The 15,872-nt window shown below is 38.9% G+C and overlaps 1 protein-coding gene across 2 annotated transcripts in view; it reads left to right on the top strand.

Annotated features, from left to right (window-relative positions):
* The window catches only part of BRINP1 (BMP/retinoic acid inducible neural specific 1), a 181,837-nt gene that overhangs the window by 121,696 nt on the left and 44,269 nt on the right, over positions 1-15,872 (top strand). For both annotated transcript variants that reach the window (XM_043984251.1, XM_043984250.1), the window contains 2 exons: positions 5,279-5,448; positions 8,570-8,675. In XM_043984251.1, the coding sequence (XP_043840186.1) occupies positions 5,279-5,448; positions 8,570-8,675 (276 nt within the window). The remainder of the gene's footprint in view (positions 1-5,278; positions 5,449-8,569; positions 8,676-15,872) is intronic.

The following is a 15,872-nucleotide window of genomic DNA, read 5'->3' as shown; positions in this document are numbered from 1 at the left end:
GATTGCTTGCTTTCTTGGGGATGGGGAGGAATGGGAGGGAGGGAGAAAAATTTGAAACTAGAAATCTTGTAAAAACAAATGTTGAAAACTATCTCTACATATACCTGGAAAATGATAAAATAATGTTATAAAAAAGAAAAAGCAATTTGTAAAAATTTTTATAAGTAATCTCTCAAATGTTCTTTATTTAAAGATATAGCATTTATGCCTCTGAAATTATTGGACTTTAAAACTGCACTAAGACTTTAAGATAGCCCAAATCTCTTTATTATGTATTTTGTATGTAATTTTATATATACATATTTCCTCCCTCATAAAAATGTAAACTCCTTGTGAAAAATCATTGTTTTGTTCTTTGTACTTAGATTCCCTGTGCCTGACACATAGTAGGTGCTCAGTAGCTTATTGATAGATTCATTGGCTGAACAACAAAAAACATCTTCCATTTCTATATTGTTTAAAATGAACACAGCTCTTTACTCAGGGCAAATCATAGGGCCACCGAGAGGTAAAACTTCAGAACATCATTTATCACAGATGAAAAGGACCATTGAGTTCATCTAGGCAAACTCTCTCACTTTCACTGTTGAGGCCTTTGAGGGCAATGCTCAAGGTCATCCAGAAGAAGGCAGTAGAGCTGCAATGAGAGCCCAAGTAGCCTTCTCTTTCCCACAGTTTGCCGCTTCTCCCTACTATTTCACATTCATTGTCTCATAGTGGCTGTGATTTCCCTAATGTCTCTGAAAACCCTGCCTCTAGAGAGCAGAGCACCCCAGGAACTCAGGAGAGCTTTCATTAGCATCTCCATTTCCATTAGATTTTCCCCTGGCTGAGGAAAAAAGAGGAAGCCAGTGTGGGGAAAGACAGAGAGATGCAGGCTGACCGGTCATCCCTAACCCACATCTGTAAGCAATGAATAGCTCACTGTTAATCAGGGTATAAAGCAGTCAGATTCCCCTCCAGCCAATGCCCCTTTTTTGCCCCCAGCCATCATCAGAGTTAGTCGCATCCTTGTTGGGAAATGGAGAGGGGGAGGGAAGAGGAGAAGAGAGCTTGGTACAAAGTCACTTGGAGGCCACAGAAGCTCAGGAAGGGAATCTGTGAAGCAGAGAGGTAATTTGTAGGAATACCCAAAAGGGAAGACAACTTTGAACAGAACATCATCTTAATAAACAGGAAATTAAGTCTTAATAATGCAGCAAGAAGCCTATTAACCCCTCCTGATCTAAGCTCAGCTTCTGCCAGATCTCAGTCCAGGGGGAACCCTGGTTCCCTGCCAGCTTCTTCTCCTCACTTACCTTCCTCCACCAGCTGTACAACTCCCTTTCCCTAATCCAGACTTTCTAGTAATTAGTTATAATATTTAAACCTCCAATATCTATAGTGCTCACCAGAATCCTGTAATATATGAAGTGCAAAGATTGATTGATGTCACTAATTTTTTTTAAGTGAGGCAATTGGGGTTAAGTGACTTACCCAGGGTCACACAGCTAGTAAGTGTTAAGTGTCTGAGGCCGGATTTGAACTCAGGTCCTCCTGACTCCAGGGCTGGTGCTCTATCCTCTGCGCCATCTAGCTGCCCCGATGCCACTATTTTAAAATAAGGAGTCATGCCAGGTGACTTTTAAGTTCCTTTTCAGCTCTAAATCTGTTGATGCAAGGACATTCCAGAACAACAATAATAAACTGACATTTACATAGCACTTTATACATTGTCTCATTTGACCCTCACTATAAACATATGAGGTAGGCCCTAACAAGTTGTATTCTCATTTTGCAGATGAGGAAACTGAGGCTTAGATTAACTGACTCATTCAGGGCCACATAGCACATCATCCAGCCTTATCATCCTACCAAATCTACTCTTTACACAGTTACCAGTGATTTCTTAATCACCAAATCCACTGTTCTTTTCTCAATTCTCATTCTCCTCAACCTTTCTGTAGCCTTTGACACTTTTGATTACCCTGTTCTTCTTGATACTCTCCTCTCTGGGTTTTCAGGACCATACTCTCTTCTGGATTTCCTCCTACCTATTGAATCCCTCCTCAAGCTTCTATACTGGATTCTTATCCAGATCCCTCCCTCTTACCATAGGTGTTTCATGTAGTTTTGTCTTGAGCCATCTTTTCTTTTCCTTCTAGATTACTTCATTTGATGATATCATCAGCTTCCATCAATTTAATTTGTTGTCTCTATGCTGATGATACTCATATCTACTTATCATGTCCCAACTTCTCTGTTAACTTTTTTTATTTTATAAAAGTATTTTTATTATTTTCCAGTTACACATAAGGATAGTTTTCAACATTTGTTTTCATAGGATTTTTAGTTCCAAATTTTTCTCCCACCCTCTCTTCTCTCCCCCCTCCCAAAGAAGGAAAGCAATCTGATATAGGTTATATATGTACAACCACACTAAACATATTTCTGCATTAGTCATATTGTGAAAGAATAATCAGAGCACAAAAAAGGGGGAAAAGCAGCCCCAAAGTAGAAACAGTCTGGTTCAAACTGCATTCAGAATCCACAGTTCTTTTTTCTGTATGTGGAGAATATTTTCTATCATAAGTTCTTTAAAATTGTTTTAGATTAAAAAAATAAAAATAAAAATAAATTGTTTTGGATCATTCCACTGCTGAGAAGAGCCAAGTCTATCACAGATGATCATCACACAATGTTGCTGATACTGTGTACAATATTCTCCTGGTTCTGCTCCTCTCACTCAGCATCAGTTCATGTAAGTCCTTCCAGGTTTCTCTCTGAAATCCTCCTGCTCATTTTTTCTTATAGCACAATAGTATTCCTCTGTTAACTTTTAATCTCACATCTCTAACTGTCTTGTAGACATCTCATATTGGATGTCCAGTAGACATCTTTTTTTGTTTGTTTTGTTGTTTTTTGGCGGGGCAATAGGGGTTAAGTGACTTGTCCAGGGTGACACAGCTAGTAAGTGTTAAGTGTCTGAGGCCAGATTTGAACTCAGGTCCTCCTGAATCCAGGGCCAGTGCTTTATCCACTGTACCACCTAGCTGCACCACCTCCCCCCCGTCCCCACCATAGACATCTTTTAAACTCAACATATCCAAAACTGAATTTTCCCCTTACCCCCCTCCCTAATTCCCCCATTACTATAAAGGATACAACACTATCCTCCAGATCCCTCAAACTCAAACTAGGTGTCATCCTCGACTCTTCACTATCTTTCACACACACACACACACACACACACACACATCTTCCCAATCCAATCTTTTCTAAGACCTGTTGATTTGACCCTTGTGATATCTTTCAAATATGCCCTTCTCTCCTCTGATCTGCAGTCATTATGGTGCAGGTCTTCATCACATCACACTTGGACTATTGCAATAGCCTGCTATTGTACCTGCCTACCTCAAGTCTTCTCCCACTCCAATCCTTCCTCCATTTAGCCACCAAAGTGATTTTCATAAAATGCAGGTAGAACAATAAACTGTTTTGATAAACTCCAGTGGCTTCTTATCAGTACAAAATCCTTTATTTGGCTTTCAAATTTCTTCATAAATCTAATTCCCTCCTATCTTTCCAGTGTTCTTACACCTTACTCCTCATGATGTACTCTTCATAGCAGTGATACTAGTGTTCTGCAAAAAAGACACTCCTCTCAGCTCATGTTCTCTGGTTGTCCTCCAATCCTGGAATCCTCTCCCTCCTTTTTTCTGCCTCCTGGTTTCCCTGATTTCTTTAAGTCCCAACTAAAAATCCCATCTTTTACAGGAGGTCTTTTCTAATCTCTCTTAATTGCATTGCTTCCCCTCTCTTAATAATTTCCTATTTATCCTTCATACAGTTTGTTTGTCGATATTTGTTTCCTTATTATCACCTAGATTAAATTGTAAGCTCCTTAAGGACTGGGCCTAACTGTTGCTTTTTTTTTTTTTTGGTCTTTTTTAAAAACCCTGGTCATTATTATAGCCCCTTGTACATAATAGGTGCTTAGTAAATGCTTATTGACTAATAAACTAAAAAATGTCAAGGGACATTTAAAGAGTACTTGCAATGTACATGGCCCTAGACTAGGTCCTGAAAGAGAGACAAAGATAGATAACTTGACCAATGTCACACAGATAGCCAGCAGCCAATCTGGAATTCAGTTATGATCCTTTGACCCCAGGTCTTTATACTCTATTGATCAAACAAGTCCTATTCCTTCCTTTCCAGGTCAATCAAACTGTACCACCTTTTTTAGAGAGTTGAAGAACAAAATATGTGGGCATGATTCTACCCATGGGTTTAAACTAACCAAGCCACTTGGGGAAGGGCATTATGCTGGCTCATTTGGAGCCACTTCCACGAGGCTTTTCTTATTAGTCATGATTCTAAAAAAAAAACAACATGCTTCTAAAACAGAAGGCTGGGTAGTGTGATAGAATCTGTAAACTATTCTCAGGAAAGTGCTCCCTTTTAAAAAATGAATCTGCACTTCCCCAATTGCCCTCTCAGTGGTAAACCCTACCTACAAAATATTCCCTGGGGACTGGCTAATTACCCCTAAATGACTCGGCAAGGAGTTTTACAAATTGAAGGTTATGTTAGGAATATCCTACAAAACAAACTTTCAAGCTAGTCAGTCAATTGAGTAGCATTTATTAAGTACCTCTTATGGGTCAGGCACTCTGTTTAGCGTTGGAATCAGTAGAAGATATGTGCCCAATCTTGGACTTAATTGGCAAAGTCATTGGACTGGACTACAAATAGTTCTTTAGAGAAACGTTGAATTGGATGGGATCTTAGATCATAGATTCATAGATCTAGAGTAGGAAGGAATCTCAGGGTCCATCTATCCCAAATAACTTATTTAACAAAAGAAGAAACTGAGGCCCCAAGAGAATAAGTGGCTCAGCTAAGGCCATATAAAGTGAGTAGCAAGGTGGGTATTCAGATTCAATTTACCTTATTCTAGGGCCTGTGGTTTCTACACTTCTCTCATCCTCACTTGACCCATACAACTCAGAGAAAGGAGTTGAGTAGTTAGAAAGGACTTAAGATATTATACCAAAGTCACCTGCTCAGTGATCCATGGTCTGATGTTTCCTTTAAAAAGTACCACAGCCCACAGCTGTTGAATTCTGCTTTAGAGTTTCAAGGAAAAAAAATACAGGATTAAATTGGAGAAAAGTCACTGGTTACTGAGTGACCTGTTAAGTGAAACAAAGTGGAGAGGTAAAGATAACTGGAAATAGCTCCATACTAGGGAGCCTTCTGCATCATGTAATTTCTCTGATTTTTCTCCCCACAGGAGAGGAGGCCTTGACCATGTACATGGACAAAAGTCGACTAGACAGGAAGTCAGGGAATGCTACCCAAAGCGTGGAGGCTCTGCACCAACTCGCATCCTCTTATTTTGTCGACCGTGATGGCACAATGAGGAGACTCCATGAGATCCAGATCTCCACCGGAGCAATCAAGGTGTGTCTTGGGGCATCTCCCAGAGAGAGGGAGTATAAGATAGACATACAAGTCAGGGATGAGCAGATCTTCCAAAGCATCATAGATCTTGAGGACTGAAAGGGGAGATTATTACAAGAGAGTATATGGAATGTTAGACCTAGAAGGGGCAAAGAATACTACAGCTTGAAGGGAACATAGAACAAAGATGTTAGAGCTAGTAGGGAACATAGAATATAGAATTTTAGAACACAAAACCTGGAATGTTAGAGCTAGAACATAGGCACTACAACATAGAATACCATAACATAGGCATCTCAGAGAGAGCTTGTTCAAGGTCACATAGTAAGTTTGCGGGATAGCCAGGAGCTGAATCTAGGTCACTGGATTCACATTCTAATACTCTTTAAGAATGAAATGGATCAGGGGCAGCTAGGTCATGCAGTGGATAAAACACTGGTTCTGGATTCAGGAGGACCTGAGTTCAAATCTGGCCTCAGACACTTGACACTTACTAGCTGTATGGCCCTGGGCAAGTCACTTAACCCTCATTGCCCTGCCAAAAAAGAAAATAATAATGATGAAATGGATCTACTTGGAAGTCACTCAATTGGTCAAGACCTGAATAGTACAATAGACTACTATGATAGTGGGATGGGTAATGATACACAAAGGCACTACTTGTAATGTTCCATATTTAGCAAGTCATTTTCCTCCCAATTTTCCTGTGGTGCAGATGGTACAAGGGGTATTACATGTGATTTACAACTGAGCCCCAAAGATATGAAATTACTTTCTTACAATCAAAGATCTATGAAGTGTTAAGAGTCAAGATTGAAATATAGAACTTTTCATAACCTATAAACCCTATAGCCATCATTAGAGTCATGCTCTTAGCAGGAGATATGATTCTGTTGTAAAATGCATTTCTGAATAAAGGGAGGATATTTTTGAAGTGAACCATGTGGTTGGTACTTTTGTCAACCAAAGTGCTCTTGTGTCATATAAAAGAATGTGCTGCTTTGTGAGTGTCGATTTGAATATATGACATTTGTCATATATGCAAATGTATTCTTACAAATACTTGTTTATACATGTAAGTATATGCATAAATATACATATACATGCATGTCAGAAAATGAACCAATTTCTCTGACACTCAGGAACCCAAATTCAGGGGAGGGAAGGGTTCATGTTGTTAGGGAATTCACTACCACCAAATGCAAGATCTATATGAAGCTCTCACTGTGTGAGAATTCTGAAAGAACTGTTTTGTTTTGTTTTTTCATGACTGTGAAACAGTTCCCTGACTACGTCTCTTCTCTTCTCCCTCCTTCCCTCACTGCACATCCCCACTATGGGATACTGAATTGAGATATTGAAGCTCTGACAGTGAAACCCTCTCTGGTGCAACTAGGAAGGAAAACCTTCCTTCTTTCAGGGTTTCCTGGGCAATCACATGTAAGAAATCTCAGTGGAGAATCCATTTCTCTCTGCAAACCAGGAGGACAGAGACTTTGTTTTTGCTTTTGTTTTTGTATTTGTATTTTTTTCCTTGACTCTGGCCACCACTTGAAGGCACTGCCACCTATAACTATTTACTCTTCAAATAACATGGTTTAGCCATATGGAATTCAAGTCTCAGAACATGGATTGAAATCTTTATTCTGCTACTTACTCCCTCGTGTGATTTTGGGCAATCTCAACTTCTCTAGCTCTGTTTCCTCATGGGTAAAATGGGGATGGGGAGTGGTTAAGATAATATTTAAGGCCCCTTGAAGTTCTTGGCCCATGATTCTATGATGTCCTTTCAGAAAATATTGGCTTTATTGGGTTCAGTTCTGGGTATGCCAGAAGCATATGAATCAAATAGATTCTGTGCGACTGTGCATTGAAGTTAATAAGGTGTTTTTTTCTTTTAATAACACATTTATTGATATAGTTATTTTTACTTTTTTCTTCTTTATAATCATCCCTTAAAGCAAAAAAAAGCATTTATCAGTCTCCCTATTTTATAGAAAAGGAAAGCAAGATCCAAAAGGCTAAGTGACTTGCCCAGTGTCATACACCGAGGAAGCAACAGAAATAACACTGGAACCTACTTTTAGTCTATGATAGACCAAAAAAAAAAAAAAAAGACAACCAACCAAAGGTTTTCTACACCTATGGGATTAAAGCACTTTTAATGGAATTTCAGGCCTCATCAAAAGGAAGTGATCCTGATTCCCAGTCTTCCAATAGCCAATAAAAAAAAAATCTTTCCATTATAAAACAATAAAGAGAACAAGAAGAAGCAGATGAGGGTATAGTGTTTTGAGAAGGGAGAAGTCTGATGTTCCCTCACATAACTATCCAACCAAATCCAACCATTCATAATATGTTTATTAAGCACTTGTTATTTGCAAGGTTTTATTAAGTGCACAAGATTTTTTTTGGGGGGGGGAATTGGGGTTAAGTGACTTGCCCAGGGTCACACAGCTAGTTAGTGTTAAGTGTCTGAGGCCAGATTTGAACTCAGGTACTCCTGAATCCAGGGCCAGTGCTCTATCCACTGCACCATCTAGCTGCCCCCTAGTGCACAAGATTTAATACAAAAATAGCCCTTTTCCCATATGGAGCTTATATTCAACTGATGGATGTTAGGAGAGAAAATTAAGGAGTTCTTTTTTTTTTGAGCAGTGTTTGATAATGAAGGGAGAAGTAACTGGAGAGAGTGAACATTATAAATTGGTAGAATGAGTAGCTATTCATGTGACATGATTTGGGGATCTCTACTCAAATGCCTTCCCTCCCATGTCATGAGACCTAAAGTTCCACCCTTAGTTTCTCTTGGATCTTGACAGTGTGAGAGTCTATCATAGACATCCTCGGCCCCAAGAATGCCACTACCTCCAAGAGAAGAAAAACCTTGAGCTCTTATCAGTAGCAGATAGAAGGGGATTAGCTTACAGAAGGAAAAGAGTACAGGATTGGGAGCTGATATGGGAACTGGGCTTGAAGTAGAAGAGAGTGGAGGGTTCTGGGAATGAGTGAAAAGCCACCAAAGACTGGCCCTTTCTACACTGTCACATGACCAAGGGCTGACTGTGTGTATGCTTCCTGAGAGGCAACTTGTTAATGTTGTTTTTGGTTACTATATTAGGTAACAGAAACCCGCACTGGTCCCCTGGGCTGCAACAGCTATGACAATCTGGACTCTGTGAGTTCTGTCCTTCTACAAAGCACGGAGAGCAAACTCCACCTCCAAGGTAAGAAGATGGGATATGGAAAACAGAGAGTGAGTTGGGGCACAAAGGAGGAACCAGGGGTAGAATGAATAATGAAGAAACTGAGATAGAGAGGGAGGGACTATAGGAAAGAAAAGAAAGAGAGGATAGAAGGAGAAAAAAGACTAGGAAAAGGAGTGATGGTAGCAGAGAAGAGGGAAGATAGAGAGGCAGGAAAAAGAGAAAAGAGAAAAAAGAAAGGGGTAAGAGGATAGTGAGAAAAAATAGTGGAGAGAAAGAAAAGGGAGAGAAGAAAGAGGGAGAGAATTAGAAACAGGATGAAAAGAGGAGGGATAAAAGGAGAGTAGAGAGATAGAGAAAGATGAAAACTAAGAGCATAGAAATCAAGTAAGAGTTATGAAAAGGTGATTTTTAAAAATTCAACATATACAGTACATGAAATTTGTGGTTATTAATTATTTTCTGACAGAAAGTATGGAAATGTGAGCTTTATCTGATTATTTTGATGAAAATGTCCAAATGGTGTTATTTATAGATGCCTCAGACCTAATATATATTAAAATTTCATAACATATCGTCTGGATTTTTCTCCATTATTGTTTTTGATTTTCGATGTGTTTTGACAGGTGTTATTTGAATTCCAAGAAATATAGGGTATTTTATAGAACTTTGGTTCTGTATGCTTTTTCCCCCTATGTTTTTTTTTCCTTTCATTTTATTTGCTAATCATTCCTGTGCATATTTTCTCTATCAAATTATATCTGGGCTTTGACGAGACTAGGCAACCGACAGGTATGACCTTCTCCCAAAGTGCAGAATAAGGATGGCTCAGAATGTCAGTGGGAAGAAAATTGGCCTTAGATTTGCAAAGCAGATCTGAGCATTGATTGATGTGACTTTGATGTTCTGATATCTTGGTAACTCTTTATGTTCCCATTCCTGCTAGAGAAGATAGTGGATAAGGAACAATCCAGTTCCATTACTTCATAATAATGGGGACAGGAAGAAAGAAAGGGATGAGGTTAACTGACTTAGGGGAAAAAATCTATGAAAATCTGAAAGAGACTGGGGCCTAGTAAGTCATGCATTGCCTTGACTCCCTCAGTAGAGCTCAGAGAAATGAAATTGAATAGGAAAGATACATAAGAAGAAAGATAGGCAAGATGTGGCTATATCTTATACCTTTTTGAATCCCTATCCTGCCTTTTCTCTCTCTCAAATATCCTTTTCATCGTGTCCATCCTTTCTATTTACATTTGCCACCACCCTTGCTCAGGTCTATATCGTCTCTCCCCTAGACTATTATTGTAGCTTCTGTTTACTCTTCTTGACTTGAATATCCCCCTCATTCCAATCTGTCCTGAACAGGCTGCTAAGGAGATACACAGTTCTGATTATATCTCCCTCATCTTCAAGGCCCATCAATTGCTGCATATTGTAAAACAGATAAATTTCTAATGCATTAGCGTGGCATATAACACTCTCTAAAGTCTGGCTCAATCCTACCTTTCCATTCTTTTCTCACACTAATAATCTCTTATATGCTCCATTGTCCCTGCCAAACTGGCTTATGTAGCATAATCTAAGTATGCCTCAAGTCTTCCTACCCCTTCTATTCTGCTCATGCCACCATTTACTGGTAAATCTGACATGCTCTCTTGTAATTTTCAACTATATCAGTAATACTCGATATCCTTGAAGATCTTGCTCTCCATGAGGGGCAGATAGGTAGCACAAATGGTAGAGCATTGGCCCTGAAGTCAAGAGAACCTCAATTCAAATTTGGCTCAGACACTTGACACTTACTAGCTGTGAGAACCTGGCCAAGTCACTTAACCCTGATTGTCTCAAACATCTGGGGCCATCTCCAATCATCCTGATGTGTATCTTACCACTGGACCCAGATGGCTCCAAAGGAGAGAGTGAGGTTGGTGACTTTGCATAGCCCTTCCTCCCTTAAATTCAATTCAGTGAAAGTTATGATATCACTTCCCAATGTTATGATCCTCTTCAAGAATGAAGGAAAAACAACAATAACAACTCTATGAAGCATTCCTCAATTCTTTTAGCCAATGATGACCTCTCCCTCCTATGAATTTGTTACTTATATTGCTAAAAATTGTACTCACAGTATTCTATGCTACATTATATCTATGCACTTTCCTTATCTCTTCTACTAGATTATAAGCTTCTTGAGGACAAGAGCTGACTTTTCTTTGTATCTTCTTTAGCACCAAGAATAATTATATGCACATTGTGAGCTATTCATAAATGTTTTTGAATGGCATCTTTCTAATATCTATAACATTGTAAGTACCAAATTAAAGTGGTTATGATGGCTATTGTTGGTAATGGTGATGATGCCGCTGCTGGTGATAATGATGACTGCTGTTGTTGACAACAATGGGCAGCCATAGACAAAAGTTCCTCTAACGAACATTCACCCTGTGATCATCCATAAAATCGAATCCAAGGGAGGAATAGAAGCAATAAAGAGGAAAAGAGAATAAGATGAAGAAAAGAAAGTGACAGTGGGGATGGGGGAAAAAATGGAACATGAAAGCAATAAAGGAAAGTTAGTAGTTGGAGCAGCTGTGGCAGCAGCAATAGTAATAACAAGAGTCATACAATGATAATTCTGTATTTTTACACATTTCCCTCCAAGAAACCCAATAATTCTTCTGTGGGCATTATGTAATTGAATCCTGTATCCATCTGAGGAGGGAAGCAGAGGGCAGATATTGTCTTCCCTATCTTACTTTTGGGGAAATTGATGCATAGTGAGATTGAAGATTTTGCCTGGGTGTGGGGAAGATACATGAATGTAACACAGATCGCATTTCTGTGAAAGAAAAAAAATGGGAAAGGGAAGAAACTAAAGGAATTTGGAACATAGGAGAAAAAAAATCTGGACTGGGAGTTAGGAAACCTGGGTTCTTTCTTTAGCTTTACCACTAATGAAGTTTGTGGCATTGGGCAAGTTATATCTCCTGCTTCAGTTTCCTTTACTGTGTGCTGAGTAGTTTCATTCTGGCAATTTGAAGAATTCTTTCAAGCTTTCCCATTGCATGATATTTGAGATTCTAAGATCCATTCTAGCTCTTAAAATTGTATGTTCTGTGGTCCCTTTCAATTCTAATGATTCAAGAACTAAAGAGAATCAGGGCAAAAGATGCAACTGAAAAGAAGGGAACTGTAAGAGGTGTGGGAGGAACAGTGAAGAGGGTAGAAGTATAGATTGGTAGTACTGAAAGGGACCTTGAGACATCATCAAATCTATATCCCCACCTCCAGGCAGTACCATACTCAAAAAATCTGATGATCTATTGTGTTTTCAGAGACCTCCAGAGAAAGACGTTTCACAGCTTCCCTCCATAATTCATCTGTGAATTTAACCACCTTCTCCAGTTCAAAGTTCTTCTTTAGGTCTGACTCTATTTTTTTCAACTCAAAATGCATTTCTGCAGGTTTCTGTCATGGTTTAATAGAAAGAACTCTGACCTTGGGAAGGCCCAAAGTGTCTTTGTGTGTGTTGGGGAAATTCAGGGCTCCTGTTTTTTTCATCCTGACTTTACCTCTTACTGACCTTGATTGAGCCAGTCATAGACTGCAAAGACCTGGAAAGAACCTTAGATATAACCTAGTCCATCTTTCTTATCTTATATAATATGTAGGTAATATACATCCAACACAAAATCACTGTACTCAGGAAGGTTAAATAGCTCCTTCCCCCCTCTGTGCTTCAGGTTATTCATCTGTGAAAATGAGGGAGTTGGGTTTGATGATCCTCAAGGTCTCTTCTAGGTTTAAAACTGATTCTAATTCTTACAAGAAACATTCCCTTTATCCTAATTGTTTTATTTAGTAACTACTCCTTATCCCTTGAAACTTTATTCCTTACACACACACACACACACACACACACTCACATACACACTCTTGCACGCCTTACTATTCCTGCTTCACAAAATCCAATCCATCCTTCAAGTCCCATTTCAAATCTCACTCTGGGAAGTGTTCTCTGAGTACCTTTGCCTACATAGATATTACCTTCTAATATTCTCTAGTTCTTGGTGTTTGTACCACCCATCTAATTATAGGTCTTTATCTTCATGTGTGTTTTCTGGAAGGCCAAGATCAAGCCTCACACATCTTTCTATCTGACCTCAGTCCCATGTAGTGCTGCACACATGGTAATAATTCACTAAACATAAACTACTTGCTTAATTAAAAACACAATTGAATTGATCTCCCAGAACTTCTCCAGAGGTAAAGAAGGGATAAAAGGGAGTTTGAAAAAAATCAACTCATTCTCCCCTCCATGGTCTCCTGGAAACAATACTGGATTTGCTGTCAGAGAAATGATGTTCAAATCCTGGTTCATTTACTTGCTAGCTGTGTAATTGCATCAAGGTAAATCATTTTACCTTTCTGGGCCTTGTTTTCCTCATCTGTAAAATTCATTCAATTCATTGAACAAACATTTATTAAAATTTTGCTCTATACAAGGCACTGTGCTCAGCAGCAGAGATGGAAAGACAGAAAAGAAACAGTCTCTGTCTTCCCAGGAATTCTGTTCAGTCTAAAGAGGGACAGGAGAGATGCATGGAGTCCACAGGTATGTATATCTAGAGGATGCACAAAGTGCTACAAAATAATTTCAAGATTAGGAAAGGCCTGGTATAAAAGGTGGCACCTGAGCTGTGCTTTGAAAGAGGTTAGGGATTCTTGAAAGTGGCAGTGAAAGGCAATTCACTCCAGACATGGGGGTCATGCAGAGGCTTAGCCAGGCTCTGAGTCCTAGAACCATATGCCTGCCATAAGAAGTGTCTCTTCATTGTAGTTTATTCTCCATTCAACTGTCAAAGCGATCTTCCATTTGACCACATCACCCCAGTACCTAATCAAGTCCAATGGCATCCTATCGCTTCTGCAATCAACTATGAATTCCTCTATTTGGCATTTAAAGTTAACTCCTCTCCAACTTTCCAGTCTTCTTCCACTTCACTTATCACAGTATACTCTGCTATCTAATGACTAAGGCCTCCCTGCTATTCTTCTCACAAGAAATCTATCTCCTGACACTGGACATTTTCTCTGACTTCCCCGTGCCTCAAATAACCTCTCTCTCTTTCTCTCTCTCCATCTCCATCTTCCTCTTCATCTCCATCCTGACTTCCTTGGCTCTCTTCAAGTCCTAGTTAAAACCCCACCTTCTACAAGAAGCCTTTCTCAATCCCCCTTGATGCTCGTTCCATCTCTCTGTTAATTATCCCCAATTGATTCATTATATAGTTGCTTGCATGTTTTCTCCTGAATTAGACTGTAAGTTCCTTGAGAGCAGGGATCATCTTTTGTCTTTTCATACCCAATACTTAACACTGCTCCTACCATATAGTAGGTATCAAATAAATGTTTATTGGCTGACTTACTGTCAAACTAGAAGAAAATGTGAAGCTCTGAATCAAGTTGGTTATTCAAGAGGATAACACTACAATGAAAATAGTGAACCCAGAAAGAGATCACATGTGATTGTGCAGCTGGAGGTCTCCATTCAAGGAACCTGGAAAGGGAAGGATTATCTCCCCAAAAGTATTGTCTTAATAAAGCAAATGACCTTTAACAAATAGTCCTTATGTTATCTTTTCAATCTGGAAGATGGCTTTCTGAATAATTTTGACAAATCCCTTCTTTCCTCTCTAGCCTTTTGGCCAAATCTCATTAAGAAAAAGTCACAGGCCTGTAGGTAATGGATTGTGACGGAGGCTCCCTTCATCTGATTAGCAGTGGAGCAGGAGGCACTGACAAGAATCCATGTTTCTGCCTTCGTGTGGCTCTGCCTAGGAGGCCTGTTCAATATACAAGCAGCATCTTCACGACAAAGGCAATTGCTGACTTCCAAACAGTCTACTGCATCCAAATATTGGTTTTGTTTTATGAGCCAAGAGCCCTGTATTCCCTGTAAAGCATCTAGCCCATAGGGAAGAGAGAGAGCACCAGGAAGGTGGGGAAACTGGGAGATTTAAGCTGATTAGACAAAAATAAGTTGCATGGTGGATGGGGAATCGTAGTGACCTGGAAGTCAGCAGACCTGGCTTCTTAACTTAGCTCCCTGTGTATGTGCAGAATCCTTATTCATCTCTAAAATGTTGGGGTTGGCCTAGATTAGGGGGTCTACTAGACTGTTTTTGTTTCAGGGACTCCTTTGACAGTCTGATGAAGCCTATGAACCTCTTCTAAAATAGATAGATAGATAGATAGATAGATAGATAGATAGATACACACATGTATATATGTATGTATATATGTTTATGCATGTGTGTATATACATGTATATTTTGTGTGTATGGTATATTTGTGTGTATGGTATATTTGTGTGTATGGTATATTTGTGTGTATATACATGCATATACATATACACATATATGTATATACATACACATACACACACAGAAGGAAATGCTACATTCCAGTCAGAGATTAATGAAAATAAAGTTTTATCTTTTCTCTTCTGCCATGAAAGGGACACAGGTTAAGAATCTCTAGATTAGATGATAATAAAAGCTAGCATTCATATAGTGCTTTAGGTTAATAAAACACTCCACATCTGTTATCTCATTTGATCCTCAAAACATCCCTGAAAGATAGTACTATTATTAGCCCCACTTTTCAGATAAGGAAATGTAGGCTGAGAGAGCTTAATTTGACTTGCTTGCTTTCACATAACTAGTAAATATTTCCAAGTCTAATATTCCATCCACTGAGCTACCTACCTGCCTCAGTAATGATAATAGATTTAAAGCTGAAAAGAGCTGAGAAATTGGCTCTCATAACATCCTCATTTTATACTTAATTTACAAAAATGAGGCCAAATAACTTGCTAAAGTTGTGCAGGTAGTAAGTGGCAGAGCAGGATTTAAGTCTGTCCAAAGAAATTTCCAGTACATAACATCTCTACGGTCTTAATAATTTTAACATGCTGTGAATATTACATTCTGTGTTCTAGATTCTTCTAAAATGTTATATTTTAAGGTCTCTTCCAGATTTGATATTTCATACTCCAAGTTCCCTTCCATCTCTACTTTCCTGAATTATTTCCTGTAGCACTCTCTATTTTATGATTCCTTTCAGATTTTGTGTTCTATGATTCTAAGGATCTGGATCAAAGAAGGAATATTTGAGTTCAAGATCTTGCTAGTTTTTTGTTTGTTTGTTTGT

This window comes from Dromiciops gliroides, chromosome 2 (assembly GCF_019393635.1).
Source record: "Dromiciops gliroides isolate mDroGli1 chromosome 2, mDroGli1.pri, whole genome shotgun sequence".
Lineage (NCBI taxonomy): Eukaryota > Metazoa > Chordata > Mammalia > Microbiotheria > Microbiotheriidae > Dromiciops > Dromiciops gliroides.
This window is presented reverse-complemented; position numbering and strand designations above follow the sequence as displayed.